Source organism: Enhydra lutris, unplaced genomic scaffold (assembly GCF_002288905.1).
Source record: "Enhydra lutris kenyoni isolate GAN:26980312 unplaced genomic scaffold, ASM228890v2 scaffoldscaffold65, whole genome shotgun sequence".
NCBI classification, from domain to species: Eukaryota; Metazoa; Chordata; class Mammalia; order Carnivora; family Mustelidae; genus Enhydra; species Enhydra lutris.
The window spans coordinates 8,712,095-8,734,466 of NW_019154149.1; the positions used below are offsets into that span (position 1 = coordinate 8,712,095).

Consider the following 22,372-nt stretch of genomic DNA (forward strand, 5'->3'; position numbering starts at 1 on the left):
ATCCGCGCCTAGTGGGGAGTCTGCTTGAGATTCTCTTCCTCTCCCTCTGCCCTGCGTCCAGCTTGTGCACTCTCTCTCTCTCTTTCTCAAATAAATGAATAGGTCTTAAAAAAAAAAAAAGAAAGAAAGAAATCATACTGTGAGCCCAGGTATATAAAATAGATGAAAGCAGAGGTGCTGCTGTTGAAACACAGGTGAGGGAACGTATATCCCCTCCACCCACTCTCAGGGCTCTGCAGAATACGATTTGAAAGCCATTAAGATTGTCTGAAGGATGACGTTAAGGATGGGAAAACTGTAGCCCCAGCGGAAGAAATGACATACCCAAGGTCACATAGCCGATTAGCGGCAGAGACAGGATTAAAAACGCATGCCTCTTGTCACCCAGGCTAGAACTCTGTGTGAGTGAGTCCGCAGAAAGCAGCTAAGGGCGCTTTCCTCCTGAACATGATTAAGGAGAGGGCTTGGTGGAGAGTCTGCTTGCACTCAGTGGGAAGAGGAGGTCCAGGAGGAACAAAGGGGAGCGGACCCACCAGCGCAGGGCAAATGGGAGCCCTGGGATTAAGCACAGTGTGAACTGGTAGGAAGAAAGCAAGACAGGAGACAAAGACACTGTGGAAATAAGTGGGGAAAGAAAGTTCTTCACTCTCCCCCTCAGATGCCATCCTACTGGTGGAGTGGCAGTAAGACAGAAAGGAAAGGCAAAATATCCTTCTCTAGGGTGGCCTGTGGTTCTTTCTTTCATTCTGCCTTCCTAAGGTGAGTGGGGTTTGGGCACAGTTCTCGGAGAATTTGAGACTTACATTCATTCTTCTCTGAGTTGACAAGCACCTGTGAAATACATATGGGAGTTAGGAAAGGAGGAGAAATCTCCACTAACTAATGGCTAAGCCGATTGGATAGTATGATTGCATAGTATGGACCCAAAGTCAAATGGCTTTCCTTCGCCTTCCCCCTGGGTGAATCCCCCTCCAGCCACAGGCCTCTGTGAGTTCTCTTAAGCCAGGAGACAGGAAAATTCTTGCAGTCTATGGGCAGACAGGTCCCAGAGCGTTAGAGGCCCAGGGGCTCAGTGGAAGGTAACAGCATGCCGAGAGGGAGTAGAAGCCTCTTAAGGTCCATTCCACACCCCAGATATTTGGCCCTGGTCACATCGTCTTCTGAGGCCTCTTTTGGTGAGATTATTTCCCTTCATGGTAACTGGAATTTGAATCCCATTCATTCCGAGCCAGGAAACATCCTGCTCCTCTTAAGAAGCAATGTAAATCAGTCCCTCGTCAATTATTTTCAACAAACTGTTTATTGAACACAATCTATATGACAGGAGCTGTGCCAGCAGATGGGAATGTAGTGCTGACCGAGACCCAGTTCAGATTCTCAAGGCGTTCGAAGTCCAACGGGAGCCAACCAGGGTTTTTCCCTTATGAATCAATGTCTCAAGTGGCTGCTTGAATTGGCTTGAGGCGCTGAAACTCTCTTGCACCCCGTCCTCCGTGAGCTTTTGGGAAAGCCAAAAACAGAGGAGTCGACTAACCTGCAGAAAATTGCAGACCGTTAGAATGACGACTCTCCTGCAACCCTCCACCTCCATCCCTGCAACCTTCACCCAAGCCTGTCTTCGCACACCGCTATCAGAGCTTCTGATGGGGCCGCTGACATTTCAAGACTGGGGACAAGTGGAAGGGGGAGGTGGCAGCTGTTTCCCCTCTGGAGCAGGGAAATCTCCAGAAGGGTCAGGTGATACAGCTCTGATGGGCTAAGAAGGCTGAACGAGTCTCCTAGTTGGGAGCTCAGGCAAGAAAAGAGGGACAGGGGTCTGGGCATTTGGTTCTGTTTGCGTCTGTATCAATTTGGAAAAGATCTGGGAAAGGGGGAAGGGAGAGGTCCAGTAAGGAGTGTAGTGGCAGCCCCCAGACAGAGCAGCCCTACTCTTGGCAGCTTCCTTTCTGGCGTTAGAAATCAAGTAAAAGAGTAAAAGAGTAGTGCCCCTTTGAAGATGGGGTTGTGGATGGATCATTCTCTTTGTTGCATTTTTGACCTCGAAACTCCTCTTTCTTCTCCAGGTTAAAATATAGAACAGGGAAAGGACAGAACCTGTGAATAGAGAGAGGCGAACAAAAAGCCAGATTTGATTCCCGAATTGGAGGGAGAGAGGCTGCTAGATCTGGAGGAGCAGGGAAAAAAGAAAGAAAAACGTTAGGAGATCGGAGATGGGGCCAGGGCTTCAATAACGAGGTTCGGTGCCGCGTTTCCCCAGCACCGCTTTCTGTACACCACCCAAGCTCTCAAAGCAATGATTTGGGGCGGGAGGAAAAGCGGGATTCGGACCGCACATCTTGGCCTGTAATGGGAAGTCAGCGAAAACCGCTGGGTGGCAGCGTGGTGTGCGGGCGCCGCTCTGCAGTGCCCGCCGCCGCCGCCGCGAGGGCTGAACCCGTCTGCGAGCCCTGGCCTCTCTCCCGGAGGGCTGAAAGTGTCGCCGCGCGAAATGCCTCCGCGGGTGTATGTGTGTTGGGGGGAGGGGGCTGTTGTGAGTCGCAGACTGGGGCGGGGGCGCGGGGGTCTGGCGAACTTCCCAGGGGCGCCAGCCCGGGGCAGTGTGGCCCACTAAGAGTCCAACGCTAACGAAACAGCCGCCCCCCCTACCGCCCCCCACCTCCAGGCAACCCCCGGCTCCCCCGGCCCCACGACCTCCTCCCGGGGCCCCCTGCATCCCGGCCTCCCCCCGCATGCTCCGCTCTGGAAGAGGAGGGCAGGGAGCCGCGGGCGGTGGGGCAGCGCCCGAGCCCCTACAGGTGTTCGGCGGCGCGGCCCGCCGGGGCCTCGGGGGGCGGGGCGGCGGGGAGCCCGCGGGCTGGGCTCCGGGAGGGAGGGGCCGCCGGGGGAGGGGGGCCTCGGGGAGGCCGCGGCGCGCTTCCGGAGGGTGCCTGCGGCGACCGGATTGCTATGCAGAGCCTGTGCCGCGCCCAGAGCAGCAGTCGCCGCCGCCGCCGCCGCCGCCGCCACCACCGCCGCCGCCGCCGAGATGCGAGGCCGTTACCTGTTTGATCCCCGTCGGCCAGCCGGCGCGGGCCAACTTTTCCCGATCGTCAGGCCCCGAAGTTGCAAGGACTAGTCGGAGGCTCGGAGGGGCCAGGGCGAGGGCGCGCTCCCCCGCGCGCTGCCTCCTCCCCCCGCCCTCCCGCCGCCCGCGCTCGCGGCCTCTCTCCCGCCCGCGCCGCTCCCTCTGCCCGCCTCCCCGCTCCGGCCCCCTCCGCGCGGCACAGGGCGGGGGGTGCCGCCAAACTCCGACCCGAGCCACTTGGACTCGCACAGTGTCCTCGGGGCGCAGAGGCCGAGCGCACGCAGCCGCGCCGCGCTGCCTCCGCCGCCAGTCTCGCCGCGATCCCGGCCCGGGGCTGTGGCGTCGGCTCGGACCCAGGCCGCCCGCCCGCCCGCGCGGGAGCCGGACCCCCGCCGCAGGAGCCCGGACGGCATGCTGAGCCCCCTCCTCGGCTGACGGGCCGAGCGCCGAGAAGCCCGGGCGAGCGCCGGCCGGGGAGACGAGGGCGGCCGCGGCGCGAGACCGAGCGGACGCGCCGCGGAGGAGCGGGAGGCGGAGGCGAAGGCGAAGCCGGAGAGGGGCCGCCAAAGAAGTGGTGGTGGTGGGCGTCGTGGCCATGGCGGCGGCTATCGCCAGCTCGCTGATCCGTCAGAAGAGACAAGCCCGCGAGCGCGAGAAATCCAACGCCTGCAAGTGTGTCAGCAGCCCCAGCAAAGGCAAGACCAGCTGCGACAAAAACAAGTTAAACGTCTTTTCCCGGGTCAAACTCTTCGGCTCCAAGAAGAGGCGCAGAAGGAGACCAGGTTGGAAGGGGCGCTTGGCCGGCTTGGGCTGGGGTGGGTTGGGGTTCCCCCCCATACTTTACGAGTGTGGAGGGGGCTGGAGAGCGTGTATGTAAGCGTAGGTGAGTTTGTCGGGGGCCCATCTGGTGCGGATGCGGCCACCTAGCCGGTGTGCGTGCGTGGGAAGCGATGGCTTTCTCGCCGCGTTCGTAGCGGTAACTGGCTTGCTGCATTGCAACTGCCGTGGGACAGGCGCAGAGCCGGGAGCCAGAGCCGGCGGGGGGGCGCGCCCTCAGCTTCAGACGTGCCCCGTGTGTGCACGCCCGGGGGCTCTGGCACGCGTGACCCAGACGTGGCCGCCGTGTGTGTGTGTGTCAGTGTGTGGCGTGGAAACTGCAGGCGCCGAGCTGGGCAGACACCACCGCCCGCCCTAGCAATCCCGGGGAAACCCTCCTTTGCCTTTACCCCTGCAGCTCTGACCCTTCCCCTGATCCAGCTTCCACCGCCCCCGCCCCCCCCCAAACGCCGTGGGCTTCGGCTCTCTAGGCATTCTGTTTCTTCGATCACTTCTGAGCTTATCGGGACAGACTTGACTTGTGGTGCACCCTTGAAATATTTGCTGGAGAGGGGGGAGTGGATCCCTAGAACCTTGTGGCCAAGAGCTTAGTGATCTGGTTAGACTCGTGAAACTGGTTACTTGCTACTAAAATGCTGGATTGAAGAGAGAACTCACAGCCAGATTGTAGGTCCTTTGGAACCTATTCCGCGAGAAGAGTAGCGCGGTATCCCTGTGCCAGGGGAAATTTCACACAGCTCTAGGTGTTAAGGTAGAGCTTCAAGGTAGAGCTTCAAGGAGAACATACAGCTTATTTGGCCGTTCTTCCCCAAATGCATCCTTTACGCTGTTTTCTTACTTTTAACGAGCTAAATAATACTGAATTTCAGACTTACTCATCAATTTGTTCTCTCTGTATGTGTTCCACACACTATGGACTGGAAAGGCAGACATCCATTTTCTGTTTGCACGAAGTTTGCAAGGCATTCGCTGTGAATTGGGCTTGTTTTAAAAAGGCTGAAGTAGTTGCAAAGCATGATTATGTGGCCTGAATGATCACATACATATGATTTCTGTGCAGGTATCTGCATTCAGTTAAAAGCAAATTTTTGATAACATGGCTCTTATGGTAAATTAGGTACTTTATTAAATCTGTGGTGATTCATAATTGAAAATCATTGTAACTGAGAACCCAACTCATATTGCTGTATAAACTAATTTCCTTTTCCTCCCCACCAACAAACACCTTGCTCTTTTTGCCTCCCTTTTCCCTAAGGATAATTAACACGATAGGGTATGGTAATGGATTTTTTTTTCCTCCTCTCCCCTTTTCTCTGTATCACAGCTCCAATTTCCAAATGTAAGTCCTTTTTGATGGGCTTTCAGATTGTTGATGCATTTTCAACGCTCTCAGAATGGAGGGGACTAATTATTCGAAGAGCGATAATGCTGAGAGAAGTCTTTGTGAGTGTGTTTTTGGTTCCTGGTTGTCAAACCACTGGAAATTATCTTTGTATTTCTCCTTCTCCTTCCTCATGAGAAGTGGCACATCGTTAAAAGGCAGAACATGCCATTTGCCAACCTGTTCCGAACGCTCAGTGAGCTAGAGTCCCACTCTGTAAGCCAGGGGGCACGCTCTCAGAAACTAGCTGCCCTCAGAAGCTTTAGGGCTTTACCAAGGTGCCGAGGTAGAAATCAAAGCTTTCTTCAGCTTGGAGATTCCCTCCAAAACTTGGGAGTTTGTTGCCTGTTTCCTTTCAGAGGACTCTTTAAAGTTGTGGTATGACCTTTTCCACTAAAGTTTGTAAATGAAATCAGAATTTAACTTCTGAGTCTTTTCAACTACATAAGCGCAACTTATCGACTGATCCAAATCCTCCTTCTCTTCGCAGAGCCTCAGCTTAAGGGCATAGTTACCAAACTCTACAGCCGCCAAGGTTACCACTTGCAGCTGCAGGCAGATGGAACCATCGATGGCACAAAAGACGAGGACAGCACTTACAGTAAGTGACCGCGAAATAAATAGGATCTCCCAGCGAGTGCCCTGTTGACATTGCGTGTTTTCTTTGTGATTATTACTATTTTGAAATTAACAACCCTTGTGAATTTCTCCCCCGAAGGCAAAAATACAGTCAACACTTCCACACTGTTGGTGCAGGTTAACCTAAGGGAAGTTGAATGTGAAAATATGTAAAATAGTGAACTGTAGCAAATAATGCTGACACCATCTGAAGAACCATCCAAATGTCATCTCCATGGTAATCTGGATAGATTTATGGCTGTCCTTTGGATTTTATTACTTTTTTCCCACAGAAAATTTACTCACCCACACACTGATCCTGAAATAGCACGTTATCTCTACTCTTAAGAACCGGTCTCATCCCAAGAGGGAGGAGTGGTTTTGTTTCATGAGAATTCATCATTACAAGCTTCCACTTCTGCTCCCCACCCCGCCCCTCCACACACACTGATAACTCTGAGACTAATTGGGATTTTAACAATTGAGATACGTCCACAGGTGGGTGAAGGGATTTCTCTTAGTGCTTTATTTATTTTTTTCTAAGCCATGGTTTGAGTAAAGACCAAGTTGGGACCATCACGGTGAACCTAATAAAGGAAACACATCAAAAATAAAGTCAATTTTATTTCTAATTATTGAAATAATGTGATTATAAGATGTTACATAACCTTTTTATCACGTATGCTTTTATTTATCGGAAGTCATAAAAACAAACTCACAAACAATGAAGCCCTCTCTTCCCTAATAATTGGTGTTTTCTTGCCATTGGAAGATTTCTGCATACCCATTAAATGCTCCATGAGGCCGAAACACCTGGTTCTCACAATTCATTCTCTGTTTTCCCTAATTTATATTGCACTTCCTTCAGACTTTGATAATTTCCTAGAAACATCCCCTCTATCGGCTAAGAAGACAGCAAGGAAAGCCAGTGAGAAGGCTAACGAGTCCTCTGCAGCATTTTGAGAGATGGTCGGCTGCAGACAGCAAAGCCATAGACAGGGGTCCCAGTGTTAGGTGTCAAAAGAGTTTCTCACCTTTTAATAATGTTTCCTGGGCTGATGGCCAAGCTATGACCCCAAGAGGAAGTCACCTTTAATTACCCTTGAAGAAAGCCCTGGTGGTACCAAGGATGAGAAACATCCATACTGAATGGTTCTTCACTGTTTTTGCAAAATGCTGTGTTACTCTTGCGATGTTCAAGTTCTACAGTGAGTATCTTAGATGTTGTTTTGTGTATACTCCTCTGTTTGAAAAACTTAGTCAAATGTGAATAGAAGGTTTTACTGTAATTGTGTAACAGACATTAGTACATAATGATCAGCTAGAAAACATTCCGATAAATTTTAGGTACAGATCAGTATCTAGGGAAGGAATTGGGGGGAGGGGGTTGTGAGCCGGTCTGTTTTCATAAGTGCTTCTGCAAAATGGGTCCACTGGGCATCACTGAAAGGAAGTTTATGATTAGTTGCCCATGAGCTCCCCCCCCACCCAGTCAAGTTTTCCCCCCATCTATTTGTAACATCTTTCCTACATTAAAATCAGAGAAAAAAATTATTTTGGTTCTAGTGTTCACATGTGTTTCTTGAAAAGGAAAAACTTTAAAATCAGTGCATTGGTTGTGTTTTGTGAACAGCAATGTGCCAAATGTATCAAGATCACATGCTAGGCAGTCCTTTTAAGATAAACACACATTCACACATATATACACACACACGGGCACACACATATATGTATGTAAATCAAGACTCTGTTCCCTACAGTGGAGCTCTAAATCACGTAGTAGGTTTTACTCTTCAATTCCTGTGTATTCATAGCTTCTGCCTTTGGTTGCCTTATACCTCTGACTGATATGAATGGCATTTGTGTGTACTAAAGATACTCTAAGACCTTGAACGAGTGTTAGCCTGATTATCAGAATCAGTATTTAGGCAGAATGAAATAATAAGGGGGAAAGCGGTGGTGGTAAGTATTACCAGAACATGAAGCATTCAAGTGAAAAGTACCTCAAAAGAAATAGCAGGTCTGTGGGGCTTGACCCTTCCCCAGCCGCCGAATGCGACCAGAGGCCAGGGGACTAGCTAATCTTCCCCAGTGAGGATATTGTAGGGCATAAGTCCTCAGGAAACAGTCTTGTTTCATGATTAAAATGATTATTCACATGATCATCATTACAATGGAAGTGTAGCCATGTAAATTTATTCTTTTTTCTCGAAAGCCAGGCAATTTCCTTGACATTCATTAATTATTTTAAATGAGTAGAACAAGAATACAAGTTGTTTTTTCTTCAACGGTAACTCGTTTATGTAGTGTTTCCTTAACACGTATTCCTGATACTGTGTTTATTTTTTTGTTGTTTTGTTTTTAATACTTTTTAGTACCTTTTGTCATTTTTTTTCTCACTTAGTTCAAAATGATTTGATGATATTTTCATTCTGTGGTGATAAGCATAATACGATGAAACACATTCGTTCACATTTGCCCAACTAGATTTATTCCTATAAACGTATGTTGGATATTATGCATTTAAGCTGACCTTTGATGAATTTATTACAAGGGTAGATGTCAGTTCAGTAAAATCTCATCATGAGCAAACCAGCCATTGTAAATTATGTATTTCCCTCTAAAAAGGAAAAGTTGATAGACATTTCGTGGCAGCAGTTTTATTATTATCTGCCTTGGGTGCAATGAGGGCTATTTTAAAAGAATAGGCAACGTTCCCTGCACATCTCCGGCAGTGTTACTAGTTCAGTGTGTCAGGTCTCCCCAGTCTGCAGTAAGATACACTTCTATTAATTGCTCCCTTTGAAAAATTGACCTTAGCCCAGCTAACGAAGAAGGATATGTGTATCCAGTGTGTATCCAGTAAACCTTAAGTGTCAACTTACGCATGTCTCTGAGAAAGTGGTCCCTTCAAGGTAGTAGACTGAGTTTAATTGGTTTTATGTAGACACAGTAGAATAAACAAGAAACAAAAGCCCTTTTATTTATTAAAAGCTTATGCGAAACTTCCACAGAGAAGGAAGAAGAGATTTTTGGTATTTAATCAATGTGTTTTAGATACACAAATGAAATCAATTGTTTTCTTCTCATATGTAGAATAGTTTCATCCTAATTGAAATGATATCTTGTGTCCAGGAGGAAGTACTCCAGATTTAGAGAAACACAGGCACATAGGAAATTATCGATTCTGCCTAAGCTTACCCCTGATGTAATTTCTTCGAGTTTTTATCTGGAAACTGTTTTATCTGACCCTTTACACTTTCAACCAACCTAGTTTATGATCTATCTTGAATGTCTAAAGAAAAGAAAAGACTGAACTAGAATGATTAGCTGCTGTCTACTTTTGCTGCCTTCTTCAGTTTTGTTTTGTTTTGTTTGGTTTTAGAGTGCTGATTTTTGTTTTTGAATGGGGTGTCACAGAAATTTATGGTGCATAGTGAAAAATTTATGTTCTCCTCCATAGTTAACACCATTAATCAGGAATAGATAATCCCAGGCATGGATTACTGATGGATTTTGCTTCTCTTCTACCTCCTGCTATCTGATGTTTGGAATTCTGACATTTTATTGCTCATTAAAACCCACACCAGAGATGTTGAGGCATGTGGTGAAGATCAAATCTTTTTCTCTCTCTTCTTCTTTTTTTTTTTTTTTTTGCTTTTTACAAGCTACATTAAGAGAACTAAGGAGGCTCTGAGTGTTGTGATAAACGAGGTTCTAGACACAGTTCTGAATTTTATTTATCACTCCCTGTCCTCTATGACTATAACTAAACTAGGATTCAGACACAGGCTGGGTTTCTAGTTGTCTGGTGATACACCAAACCCATATGGAAGTTTTCGGTTGGTTTTTTAGATCTCAGATTTTTTTTTAAACAAGAACTTTTATGTAATGGGATTGTGAACTGTCGCATTCCAAAAGTATCATATTGTCATGTTGTCACCATTCCGATTGCTGTCAATCCGCAGATGTGTGTTGAGCACCTCTGCGAGCAAGGCATCATCAACAGAAAGAGATACATACATAAGCAAAGAGACAGACTCCTTTCCTGTGCATTGCATCGTCAAATATAGCATGCGATCCTGGCTTGCAATCTGTGCGATCACTTTCCTTTACCTCACATAACAGAAGGGCACAGCTTTTAATACGATGAGCATTGAACGAGGCGCCATCAGTGGCATGTGGCGGGAACACTTGTATTTTGAACTGTACAATATGTCCTCGCTCCTCTCTGGCAACACCCTGATTTTAAGGGAAATATACATTGGAGGCTCCCCCAAGGAGTATTCATTTCCTCACTAATATTTTTCACCCATATTGCCCCACCTACTGCAGCAGGATAGATATGCATCAAGGTAAGAGATCGCAGAAAAGCTGTTCTTACCCACATGGTGACTCTTTTACATTCTTGTTCACAGAAATGATAGCAGACCGATGTATCCTCTTCAGTAAACTTACACACCAAGGCAACAATCATCAACATTGGTCTATGACTCTTGAAAGGTGCACAGGCTAGCTTCAAAAGATGTGTGTGGCAAGCACTACGTTTTAAAAATGTACTGTTTTATTTTTATTCGCAGTGTAGGAGGGAGTAGACAGCTGGTAGGGGGAGGACGCCCACTGGTTTTCTCCAGTGAGTGGTTTGTGATTGTGAGGAGAGGCTGGGTGTAAGTTTCACGCAATCAAACCTTCAAATGGAGAAATGAAGGCCTCTTTGGTACCAGCTGGCTGCCTACTTACAACTATTTTGCTAAATAAACAAACAAACCTCTTAAGTTCATTATTGGTATTCTTTTCACCTTTGCTACTAGATGCGCAAAGCTAGGCACTGCCCCTCCACCCCCAACCCTATCTTGGAAAATGTTGGTTCTTTAAGAAATACTGAAATACTACTCTGGGAACATAAGACTACAAAATGACTTTTTTTTCAAGGCCTGGATTTATTTTTGGGTTGTTGCATTGGAAATAATACAGATAATTTAGATGAGGGAGTTAGACTAGTATCTTTTCTAAGATTCTAGGAATCTCTCCCCAACTGGTAGATCATAACCATGTCTGTGAATTTTAGCTGTCATCTAGGGGAGCGGTTTAAAATAGTTCGTTGAGGATAAAGCCATTTAATATATAGACCAGTTCCTGAAACTGTAGCTCTCCAAAAGCATCGGGATTCCCTACTTCCGACACTACACAAACCACGGGCTTGTCTCCCATTTCCCCAGGGTGTCTAACAGTATGTGGCCGTGGCACAGCCCCACTCATGCGACTGTAGCCAGACACCAAGCACACTAAAAGGGAGAAGAGGCCCTATCTATCTATGTGTAAATACACAGACATCGTTTTACCCAGCACACATTACTTTTGGAGGGCCACACCTGCTGGGAACATTGTAAAGCTATGGAATTCAGAATGATGACATCGCTTTCGCATTCTTTTTGATTCCAGCTCTGTTTAACCTCATCCCTGTGGGTCTTCGAGTGGTGGCTATCCAAGGAGTTCAAACCAAGCTATATTTGGCAATGAACAGCGAGGGATACCTGTACACCTCGGTAAGCGTTTCACGATGCTCATGCTTTGAGCATCGGGTTTCATCCGATGTGAAATAAAACATGTTGTGTATGTGTTATTGCAGATTTCTGTGATGAGGAAGAATGTTTTTGATGGAAAGATCTCATTTGAAAGGACAAATCAACTTCCAGGGAAAGTTCTGTCTATTGCTAGTTAATCGCTTGAGGCTAACATTTTTGGTATAAAATCAAAGATCCACTAAACTTTTTTTTGCGCATATGATGACATTTGGGTTATTAGTTTACATAGAATATCATAGAATGCTCTGTCTTGCTGTCCTGCTTGGCAATTCAATATATATGTATCCATGTTTCCTCCTAAAGAAACGAAGGAGACCTCTTCCTCAAATGAACTCTAGGACATGAAAGACAGTTCTGCAACTATCTCTGTTCCTTATCTTCCGTTCAACTAGGTCACATTTGCTGTCTCTACCCTTTTTCCTTCAGGCACATTTCAACCTCTCCCTGTGTGCACATTCCTGCTTTTCCCAGGAAATATGTAAACAGTGTAGACAACAATTCAGTTAGGAACGCAAGGCCAAACTAGAAAGCTTTTTAAAAATATGTTTCACATTTAAATACAGGCAGGAACAGTACAGTTCTCAGAGCAAGGATTTCATTCTTACCAGTAGACCTAGTTACCGATTACAGGAGAGCACTTAATCTAGGAATACTTTGTAATCTTCATTTCAAGTTGCAGGTATTTTCAGAAGAGGCTAGGATGTTTAAAATGGAGAGAACTGCTTGTCAGACTTCCTACTAGATAACCTTCATGGAGGCTATTACCATGGCTGGAGAAACCTGGTCCCCAGTCGGCCTGAGTGGTTAATCTATAAATACTTGGGCTCTCGCCTGTTCCCTGAATTTATTGCAAAGCCAGGTGTGTAGAGAGACTGTTGACAGATGTTTCATAGCCCCGGTTTTCAGAGGCCGGGCTGGGAAAGAGGTGGGAGAAGACGAAGACCACAAAGGGCCCATTCATTTGGCAAACCGGGTAGTCCGTTTCACATTACCGTAGACGATCAGTCACCAGCAGAACCCTCCAGCCCTGGTCACTGTCCGCTTCTTATCAGGCCACGGCAGTGGTCTTGTTGAATAAATGCAGGGGCTTTATGATTTTTACAAAGGCAAAACTTGGATTTATCACTATATTCGTGAAATCTGTCACTCATTAATACATTGCTATTATTATAAAGGATAGGAAAGAGGATTTGTTCTTCAGATCTGTGAGTTAAGGTAAGAGAATGTAATAATGTAGGATTTTAATTAACCTCATTTAGATCCACAGACTGCCTCAGCAGGGCCAAATACAAAGGTAGGTGTTTAATGAAAGAAATGCTTGTTTTCTGAAACCACTGTGCAGGCATGGGAAGGAATGGAATATACGAAGCATACTTTTGGGAAGGTGAATACCAGACGGGACAGAAGCTTATCACTAGGAAATAATTACTGGTCAAGAATCCAGAAGGTTGAATTTTTTTAAATCTTGCAACAATAATTTTAATTTTGGCAATAACCTTTAAGTTAGAGTGAGGAAAAAGTCATGTTAAGTAATATGTCAGGTGTCGCCACTCAAGAAAATGAGGGCATTTGGTATTACATTTAAGGAACCGATGTAAAAAATTCACAGCCTACCGTTCGAATTGACCATCATTTTGGCAAGTAGGTAAATGCCAACATGAGCTCATTTCTAAAGAAGACTTCCCAGGAGGAATCAGCATTGTAGATCGATGGGCTTTCTTTCTCTCTGTGATGGGCAAGCTGTGAGGGAAATGTGGGACACTTTGTACGCGTTTCCCATTAAGGTAAAGGAACCTTAAGTGATCATTTCCCATTAAAGGAAAAGGAACCTTAAGTGAGCATTTCCTATTAAGGAAAAGAAGCTGTGTTTTCGTTAAGGAGGAAGAATGTCTGATTGACATCATTGAACCCTGGAGTTCAATTGGGGAAAAAATCCAGCAAAGATTCCAAATTTTCTCCAGGATAGATTTTCCACTTCTTACTACTCCTCCTGGATCGTGGTTTGGAGTCCCTTCCCCATGCTGATCACCCATTTCGTTATCATTTCAAGTATGGTGCCCAGATGCCATCAGGATAGAATCTGTCTTAGTAATGTCCGCATCTTGTGTCGTTGTGACCAAAAAGTGACAGGAAATATTATGCCTCATCCAAAAAGAGAGGATCGCACTGCTCTTACATGAAACCATGGCAGTTCTACCACTGAAACATTGTAGGCAGTTCTGTTAAGTGCGACGTAGCAAAGAGAAAACGGGTTTCGTCGGTGACCTAAGGAGGGAGCAAAAATAAGGAAGTGAGGACTACTGACATGGGCAAGTAAAAAAAAAAATCTATTAGGACATTGCTGAAAATCATCTTGGTGGGGAATGACTAAGGGCTGCCTTAGGGCATCGGCAGTGACATTGGCCAAAGGGACGTGTACTTGTGAGCTGTTTCAGAGGTAGAATCATCAGGATTTGGTGGCCGACTGGATTTGGAGAGAACGCAGGACCCCCGTGGGTGGTCCAACATGTAGGCTCGCCACTCACTACACACAGACGTCAGTGAAGGAGCTGCCGTACAGATGCTTTTAAAAATGTGCACAATGGCAGGTTATGCGGGGGCCCGGGGGGAGAGGGAGAATCTTACCTCTGGCAACTGGTCTGATGGTGAAGCTGTTAACCATGATGTAGAGTAAAGGAGAAAGCAAACCCGGGAAGGAAGGTACCCGAGTGGAGCTTGCTATAGATCCTTGAAAATATGAACGTGGAGTTGGAGAAAGATGTGAGCTAGGGATACAGTGTGGGAGCTCCTGCATGTAGGTGGTGGTTGCTGGCGTGGAAATAGTCGAGAGAATATGTAGCACAGGAAGAGACGAGCGTTTGTCAAATAATATTAGGGAATACCATCGCGCAAGTGCCGGCAGCAGCAGCAGAACTAATGGAGGCAGATCGCACAAGAGAGAGTTTTCAGAAGAGCCCGCAATGTCAAATACTTCGGAGAAAATAAGTCAAACAAGAACTAGGACTCTATCATAGGAAGGTCTTCCGTGATCTTGACAAGAGCACTTTCAGCGGAGTCATGGAGACAGAAACCAGACTGTAGTGGGTGACTTGAGGAGGGTGAATGGGAAGGGGGAAGTAGGGGCGGTAGGTATGACATTTCTAACAGGAGACATGTGAGTATTTAGAGGAGGACATAGGACTGAGGGACGAATGCTTTTGGGGTTATTTGGTTAAGACACTTGAATCTACTTGTTACGGGAAGGAAAAGAGCCAGTCGAGAGGAAGGAATTAAAAACATAGGAAATGGGGTCCAGAAGGAGTTGAAGAGACTGACGGAATTGAGTGTAAGTGAAAGGATTAGATTGACCTTGGTAAGAGGGAGCCCACTGCTACAATAGGAGCCAAAGAGATGAGGACAGATGCAGATGGACATAGGTATACGAAGCCGGCTGGTGATGGAGAAGAAAGTTGAGGGATTTCCAGCCAAATGCCCTGTGTATTCCCACTGAAGCAGACTGAGAGGTCACCGGCTGAAAAACAGAGCCCTGGGGTGGCATGGGTGGAGATTTGAAACAGCTGTTTTGGGAAATGGGGCGTGGAAACGGTCTAATTACCAGGGCTGTGTAAACCACAGCACATGAGCCCAATCCAGGCTATAACCTGTCTTTTTAAATAAAGTTTTATTGGAACACAGTCACACCCATTCATTTACTTACAGTCTCGGACTGCTTTTATGCTACAACAGCAGAGCTGAATAGTTGCAACAGAGGCCTGAGGGCCCACAAAGGCAAAATTATTTACTATCTTAACCCTTTACCAAAAAAAGTTGGCTGACTCCTAGTCGGATAGCCAGTCTCAACTTAGCTACCTATTAGAATCACCTGGGGACCTTTAAAAAAATTCCAGTCGCTCTGCTACACTCAAACCAATTATATCAAACTATCTAAAGGGGGACGGGTCTGTGCATGAATATTTTCTAAAACTCTGCAGCTGATGCTATGGGTAGCTCGGGTTGAAAACCACTGATCTAGGGCCAAGAAAAATGATTGCTGAATAGCACTGAGAACCACCCCCGCCCCTACCATGAAGTCAGAAACCATGAACTCATATGCACTTTGTCCTTTATCTGAAATATCTGATGCTGATCATCTCACTCTGCTCTTGCAAACAAATTGACTTTATATTTCTGAAGGACTGTTTCTTGAGAGGAAGGAAAATGCTGACTCTCGGGAAAGCTCTCTTATTTTATTTCCTTGTATTTCTTTGTATACTTGGGAATTTCTGCCTGTACATCCTTCCATTTCTTTGAAATTCAGTTTTTCATTTTTTTACCATTTCTTCCCCCTCTTGTCCATTGCATAAAGAAACAATACCTCCATGTCGTGATTGCTATAGAGATAGTAATTTATTTTCCATGATTTATCTCTGAATTCCTGCACTGCACCCTCCCCCCCCCTTTTTTTCTTGTTGCCACGGGGGACAGACTTGATGTAGGCTCAAGTGGCAGTGAGAAACCATCTGTGGCACAGAGAATCATAATTAGCCATTATTTCATAACATACTTACTTTTGTTGATGATAGAACTAAGGCTTACTGGAACTGTAAGGAAATGATTATTCATTATGCATCAAGAACTTTGTTGATACCTTGGGTTTTTCTTTACCAATAATGAGTTACACATAAGCTTTTGAGAGTTCCTCAAAACTTCTTAGTATAAATATTTAATAGCATAAAGCTGTTCATAATACATATTTCAGAACTGGTTGAAATAAATAAACATTAACTGCAGAAAATCAAGGCTCTTAAATGTGAAAATATTAACAACACCCTAGTACCTGTTTTAATAAAGGAGTAATAGCAGATACTAGAAACAGAATAAACTCAAAGCTAAACCAAAAGCATTTTGCTTTGATTTTGGAATGTTCCAGAACTAGTGGCAGTCTTTTTACCTGCCTAATCACTTAACCTCTCATCAACACTACTTTTCCGTTTCCAGAGTGCGTGGTGTTGCTTGAGTTGTGTCTGGTTTGGGGGCACATGAAGACAAGTAGAAATCCTTTGACAAGTAAACTTTTCCATCCACATGCTTCTAGGGAGGACTTACAGGAGTGATTTTACTGCCTTGTTTGATGGTCTTGGGGTGACCATAGCAAATTAGATGCAAGATCAGAAAGCAGGTCTCTCTGAGAGTCAGCTTGATGCCATGGGAATGAGGTAGCGTGTCTTACTGATCCCGGGGGCCCAGTCTGTCTTGAAATCTGAAATGCGGGGGCAGATTTTGACTTCTCTACTGGATTATTTACACATACCTCAAAGTTACCAAGTTTCTTCTCCTATCACACGTGTTAATTTTGATGATCCAATCAAGATGTTGTCTGATTTTCCACTGTATAGTTCTTGCTCTTTTTTTTTTTTTCTTTTGCAACTAGTAAACAATCCACCAGGAAATGCTTTTAGTAAATACTGTGCCCTTAAAAACCCGGTTTTTAATGTTATATTTTTAGGAACCCCAAACCTCTTTATTTTTATTTTTTTTTAATTATGTTATGTTAGTCACAAAACCTCTTTAGAAAAATAAGATAATTAGTCAAAAATTTGAGAAATGACTAATGATTTTTAGGTAAGCCATATAAAGTTTACCAACACTTAAACTGAGGTTGAGAAAAATGAACATGTTTTTCGCAAAGCAAGGAAGCATCATAAAAAGTAGGATCTTCTGACAGCAGAGGATTTTCTGGGTTTAGGCACCGGGCTTAAATAGACCGTGGTTTAATGGAAGGTTAGTTTACATCGTTTGAGTGAATTAAAGTCAGTTCTGATACGTGTTTTAACTTCAGACTCTGGGTGGGGGGTTGGTTTATGTTAAAAGGCCTTAGCAGTCAAGTGCACGCGAACTCTTGTACACATTTGTTCTCTTTCTCAGATTTTAACATGTGACGATTTCAGGTCTAATTTTCAGTGATACGACTTCACAGCTCTAGCCCATGTTCTAATATAGGAAGGATGTTAAAGTTTAGATGAACTCCTCCATCAACTCAGTGTGACGAATATCCTCCTAGCCAACATTTGTAACATGGACAGTGTTCAAGTTCTGTCAAATCTATAGATCAGCAAGTTCATATAATGTAACTTCTAGGGTTATTGTCATAGAAACTTATAAATTGAAATAGAATTAAAAGGAGGACCCTGGTTTTAAACATTAAAACTGTTTAGGGAAGGGGGTGGACCCCATTATAAAAGGAAATAGATTTAAAATAACCACAAACACGATTAATATCCAGTATGGAAGAATGTGATCATTATTAAATCAAAATTGATTTCTTGGATGGATTTTGCTTATAACCAGTAGCCATCATACATAACAACCCTACAAAACTAGTAGACACAAATTCTAGCGTCTAATTAAAACTTTAGCTTCTTTATGTACTTCAGTTAATTCACAAAGTATTGAATTTGATTTGTTTATATTAATATAAAGTTAGAAAAGGGTTGACTACAAAAACTTAGATTCCCAATTTTGATGCCCATATCTAACAGGCTTTTTTGTTTTCAGTGGCCATGGAATTAAACATTTTTTAAAAAGATTTTATTTATTTATTTGACAGACAGAGATCACAAGTAGAGGGGCGGGGGAGGGGGTGTGAGCAGGCTCCCCGCTGAGCAGAGAGCCTGATGCGGGGCTCGATCCCAGGACCCTGAGATCATGACCTGAGCCGAAGGTAGAGGCTTAAACCCACTGAGCCACCCAGGTACCCCGAAATTAAACATTTTTGATGGGCATTTTCGTTTCAGATTAAGGGAATGGTAAAGGTAATTAAATGCATATACACATACTTTGGAGCGGTATCACTAAAAATGGAATATAAAGAAAATGAAATTATTTTAGGGAAAGAAAAGCAGAGAAAACAAGCACATTTTATTTGTTAATGAATGGCTCTGCTAGCTCAAGGAGCTAAATTTTACATTTTGTTTATTTATTTATTATGTTCACTTAGCCCCTGTATAGTACATCATTAGGTTTTGATGTAGTGTTCAGTGATTCATTAGTTACATATAACACCCAGTGCCCTCCTTAATACCCATCGTTTTAAAGAGGCTTTTAATTATTGTGTTGGTGCTGTTGAGGCCGAGGTCATTATATTTACTGTACTGAAAAATAAACCGTATTTAGCTGTATTCATCTTCGATATTTCTTCAGAATACCAGTGAACCAGCATAATTTTCAAACCCAAAATACATTTCCCAAGTCACAGATTATTTCACATGTTCAGTTCTCTCTCCATTTCATGGAAGTTTCATTCAAATGTGAAAGAAAATCTGGCTTGGCAGGATTTGAATATGAAATTAGATAAATCTGATTGTACGTTCACAGTCAAGTGCCTTCTCTTTATGGTCTCTGTAAAAATGTAGCCCAGATTGGTAAATTTTTCAGGATGAAGGTATAGTTTCTTAGGTAGAAGAATGACTGAGGATGGTGCTTTCTCAGAAATCAAGGAGACAATAGTAGTTGTAGCTAAATAGAGCGAGATTGGCTCCATATTCTGTTTTTGAGGCCAAGTTGAAAAAGTAATCCAAAGGAGAGGTCATGGGGCACGTATTTAAAAGAGTATCTCTCGGCTTTAATTCAGAAGCTAAATTCATATTTGTAGGAAAAAAGCCAGTCTCTTGGAGCTAAAGAATAAAGTAATTGGCAGGAATGAGGAAGAAGAATTTTAGCAAGTAAAGCCAGATGCAGGGGGGTAATTCATGCGTGCACACATGTGCGCACGTACTTACGCGCACACACAACACACATACACAAAGGCAAATGGAAGAAACCAGTCTTATGTTCATTGCTCTGTTGCTATTATGGGACTAGTTATTTTGGAATTCCCAAAATAAATCTGTTTTAAATATATGTCCTACGCTGAACATATAATACCTTTGGAGATTGCTCTAGCAACATATTTGGTAATGCTTACTAGCTTTATAGAACTGAGCAAATAAGACCTTTTAGCGACATTTCGTGTAATTATCCAGGGAGTCTCATGTCTTGGAGCTGACAGTGCTTTTAGTCCCTCCCTTCTTATTTGTATAATTTTAGTCCACAATGTGGCAGAAACAAACAGCCCGTCAGGCCCTTTTTTCTTATTATCCTTTCCATGAAAGTTGTGTCTTCAAATAGTTTACCTACTAATCTTATACTCTGTAAGTAGTAACTGATTTTTCTCCACCGCCCCCTTAGTCATACAACACTGTGTAGCAAAAATTACCTTTTTAGTAAATATTCAACTAATTAATAAAGATGTATGTAAAAAAATAAAAACAAATCATACTATTTGTGTCAGGCCTTTTGAATGTGTAAAATAAGTGAAAGGGCCCAATTACAACCTTTATGGATCCTTTCGAGTGTTAACGTTTTCAGATTACCTAAGGAAGTGAATTACTCAGGGGCCCCTGAGTGGCTCAGTCAGTTAAGCGTCCGATTCTTGATCTCAACTCAGGTCGTCATCTCAGGATCGTGAGTTCAAGCTCTGTTTTGGGCTCTGTGCTGGGTGTGGAGCCTGCCTAAAAAAAAAAAAAAAAAGTGTGTTACCGATACACAAAAAAACTTGGAAGGCAGCAGTACTGGTTTCAGTGGTTACCCCACTTAAAGGGAATTGTGACTTCCGAACAGGGAAACTTTAAATGAAAGCATTTCTCTGATCATTATAATAGCTTTAAGCAAGGTTAATAACTGGCAGGCCCCTGACTAATACATTTAATGTGTTTTGCCCAGGCTGAATGTGTGAATAGATAACATGTCTGTGCTAAAATTCTGATTAAGTTATTCATCAGATACTCTGATGCTAACTGCTTTTGACAGTCTGGATGTTGAACTGCTGGGAAAGCCTCAATTGATTTCTTGGGTAGATTTTGCATATAGCCAGTAGCCGTAATATAGAATGCCCCTTTCCATAAGGGCCCCAGATGTGGATAGGAATTCTGGCTCAGTGTAGAGCAGGTGTAGCCAGAATTAGAGGTCATGTCCATTTTTACCCAAGAACAAAATTCTTATAGATATTTGGAAATGTCAAATGTAAATAACAACCCCAAGGCATTAACAACTTAGACAACAACAAGACAGAGGATGAAAAAAGCTTAACAAGGGGAGGGTATGAATCATCCCACAATACTTTCATAATTGACGATGAGACACCAGAAAGTGACAGTGATCACTTTCAGAAAAGGGATTCCAACTGGTAAAACTCCATTATATATAGCAAACACTGTAACAAAAAAGCCTGTGCATAACAAATCCATTGTTCTCATCTGGCCACAAAATCAGCAAGGCTACAACAACAACAGTGTTTTGGTTGTTTGGCTAAAGAATTCTCTAAAATGTTGTGTAAAGTATTCCCTGGTTCCTGTCCATGACGTGATGATTCCCTGTAATACAAGTGCTCATGCAAGAACCTCTCTGCGGGCTGTTTGCCCCAAAGAAGAGTGAAGTCGAGCTTCCAAGAGACCTGGGAGCCGAGACATTCTTTACTGTATCACAGTGTTTAAGGTAGAGATCTGAAAGCTACCCCCCAACAGACACTTCTGGTCTCAGAAAGCCCCTTCGCACGTCTCAACTACCAGAGAACCGGAGGCATGAGATGGTCTAGATTTGTCAGCCAATCAATTCCCAGCTATCCGGGGAACCTCCGTAAGGTACGAGGCTAGAATCTGGCCACAAACAGTGATCACATTGCTCCGTATGGTGGCTGGAGTTTACAGTCATTTGTCCTACATTCAGAGTCCTGATTGTTAGTAGTTGATCTACCGCCGGAAGGATTGGCATAAACTCTTCCTCCCCAACTTCTGCAGCCTGGCAATGCTATTTTTAGTCCCGAACTCACTGTAAGAAAATGCCATCTAGGGAAACAATTTGAATGTCCTTGGGGATGGGGGTGGGTTGAGGGTGCCTCCTGATGGAAATTTACCAGTTGTATTAAATAATATATATTGGATATATGGCACCACAGTCTTTAGCAGATCACATTAAGACTGTGTTTCTATGTCATGGAACAGTAATGTTGAATATGATGGGAAAATGGTTGTCAGTCATAGCAAGAAATGCTGCAAGTTGGAGTGCTTTAAAAGTCTTGTAAACGAGTGGCTCCACTTGCATAACACGAGTGGGTTACAGGGGGTTCATCCAGCCAAAGCCTCGATGTATGCCCGAGCCCCCATCCCATGTTTGGGCAATGCCACTGGGGAATCTTTCCCTCTGGTTTTCTACAGTTTCATCCTGCGGTAGTAGGCGGAGCGAAGAGAAACGATGCCGACCCGTAGACCCATATACAACTTCTTGGAGCTATAATATGCAGGCTCTAGTCACACCTGCTATTTTGAGGAATACAAAGTACATATTTCTCCAGAAGGGAATGATTATTTCCTACCAGCGACTTTCATGATTGCTGAAGAAACGGAGTAAGGTTTTGATGCTACCATCTCCTTTTGCTCTGAGATCCCTGTTACTCGTGTTACTTCTCTCTGATTAGATGGACGGTTACAGGGGTGGTTAGCACTAGAGACATTAGGTGGATCAAAAAAGCACATTTAGGAAAGCTGTTTATTACATTTGCGTTCCTCATATCCCACCAACAAGAGACGCCACCCAGCCAACTCAGTGTTTCTTCGTTCTCCTCTATTCCCAAATAAAAGTATTTGCTCAAACACAGTTCCGCTCCCAGTAGCACTGTCAATAAATCAAAGCATTTGTATGCCACAAGGATATTGAATCTGGCAATTCTTAAATTTCACGGAACAGGCTCAGGAAACACTGGAACTGCTAGTGTCTCTGATCTAGGCGTGAGGACTTTATTTAAACTGATAATTAGCCTTGAGGGCAGAGCTCAACAGAACTGTGATGAGTAATTTCGCGCAGTACATTTCTTCG

The 22,372-nt window shown here is 44.2% G+C and overlaps 1 protein-coding gene across 1 annotated transcript in view; it reads left to right on the plus strand.

Moving 5' to 3' along the window:
* The first annotated feature begins 3,659 nt into the window (after positions 1–3,659).
* The window catches only part of LOC111158970 (fibroblast growth factor 13), an 83,192-nt gene continuing 64,479 nt past the window's right edge, over positions 3,660–22,372 (plus strand). The window contains exons 1-3 of the mRNA XM_022521315.1: positions 3,660–3,846; positions 5,773–5,883; positions 11,343–11,446. Of these exons, the coding sequence (XP_022377023.1) occupies positions 3,660–3,846; positions 5,773–5,883; positions 11,343–11,446 (402 nt within the window). The remainder of the gene's footprint in view (positions 3,847–5,772; positions 5,884–11,342; positions 11,447–22,372) is intronic.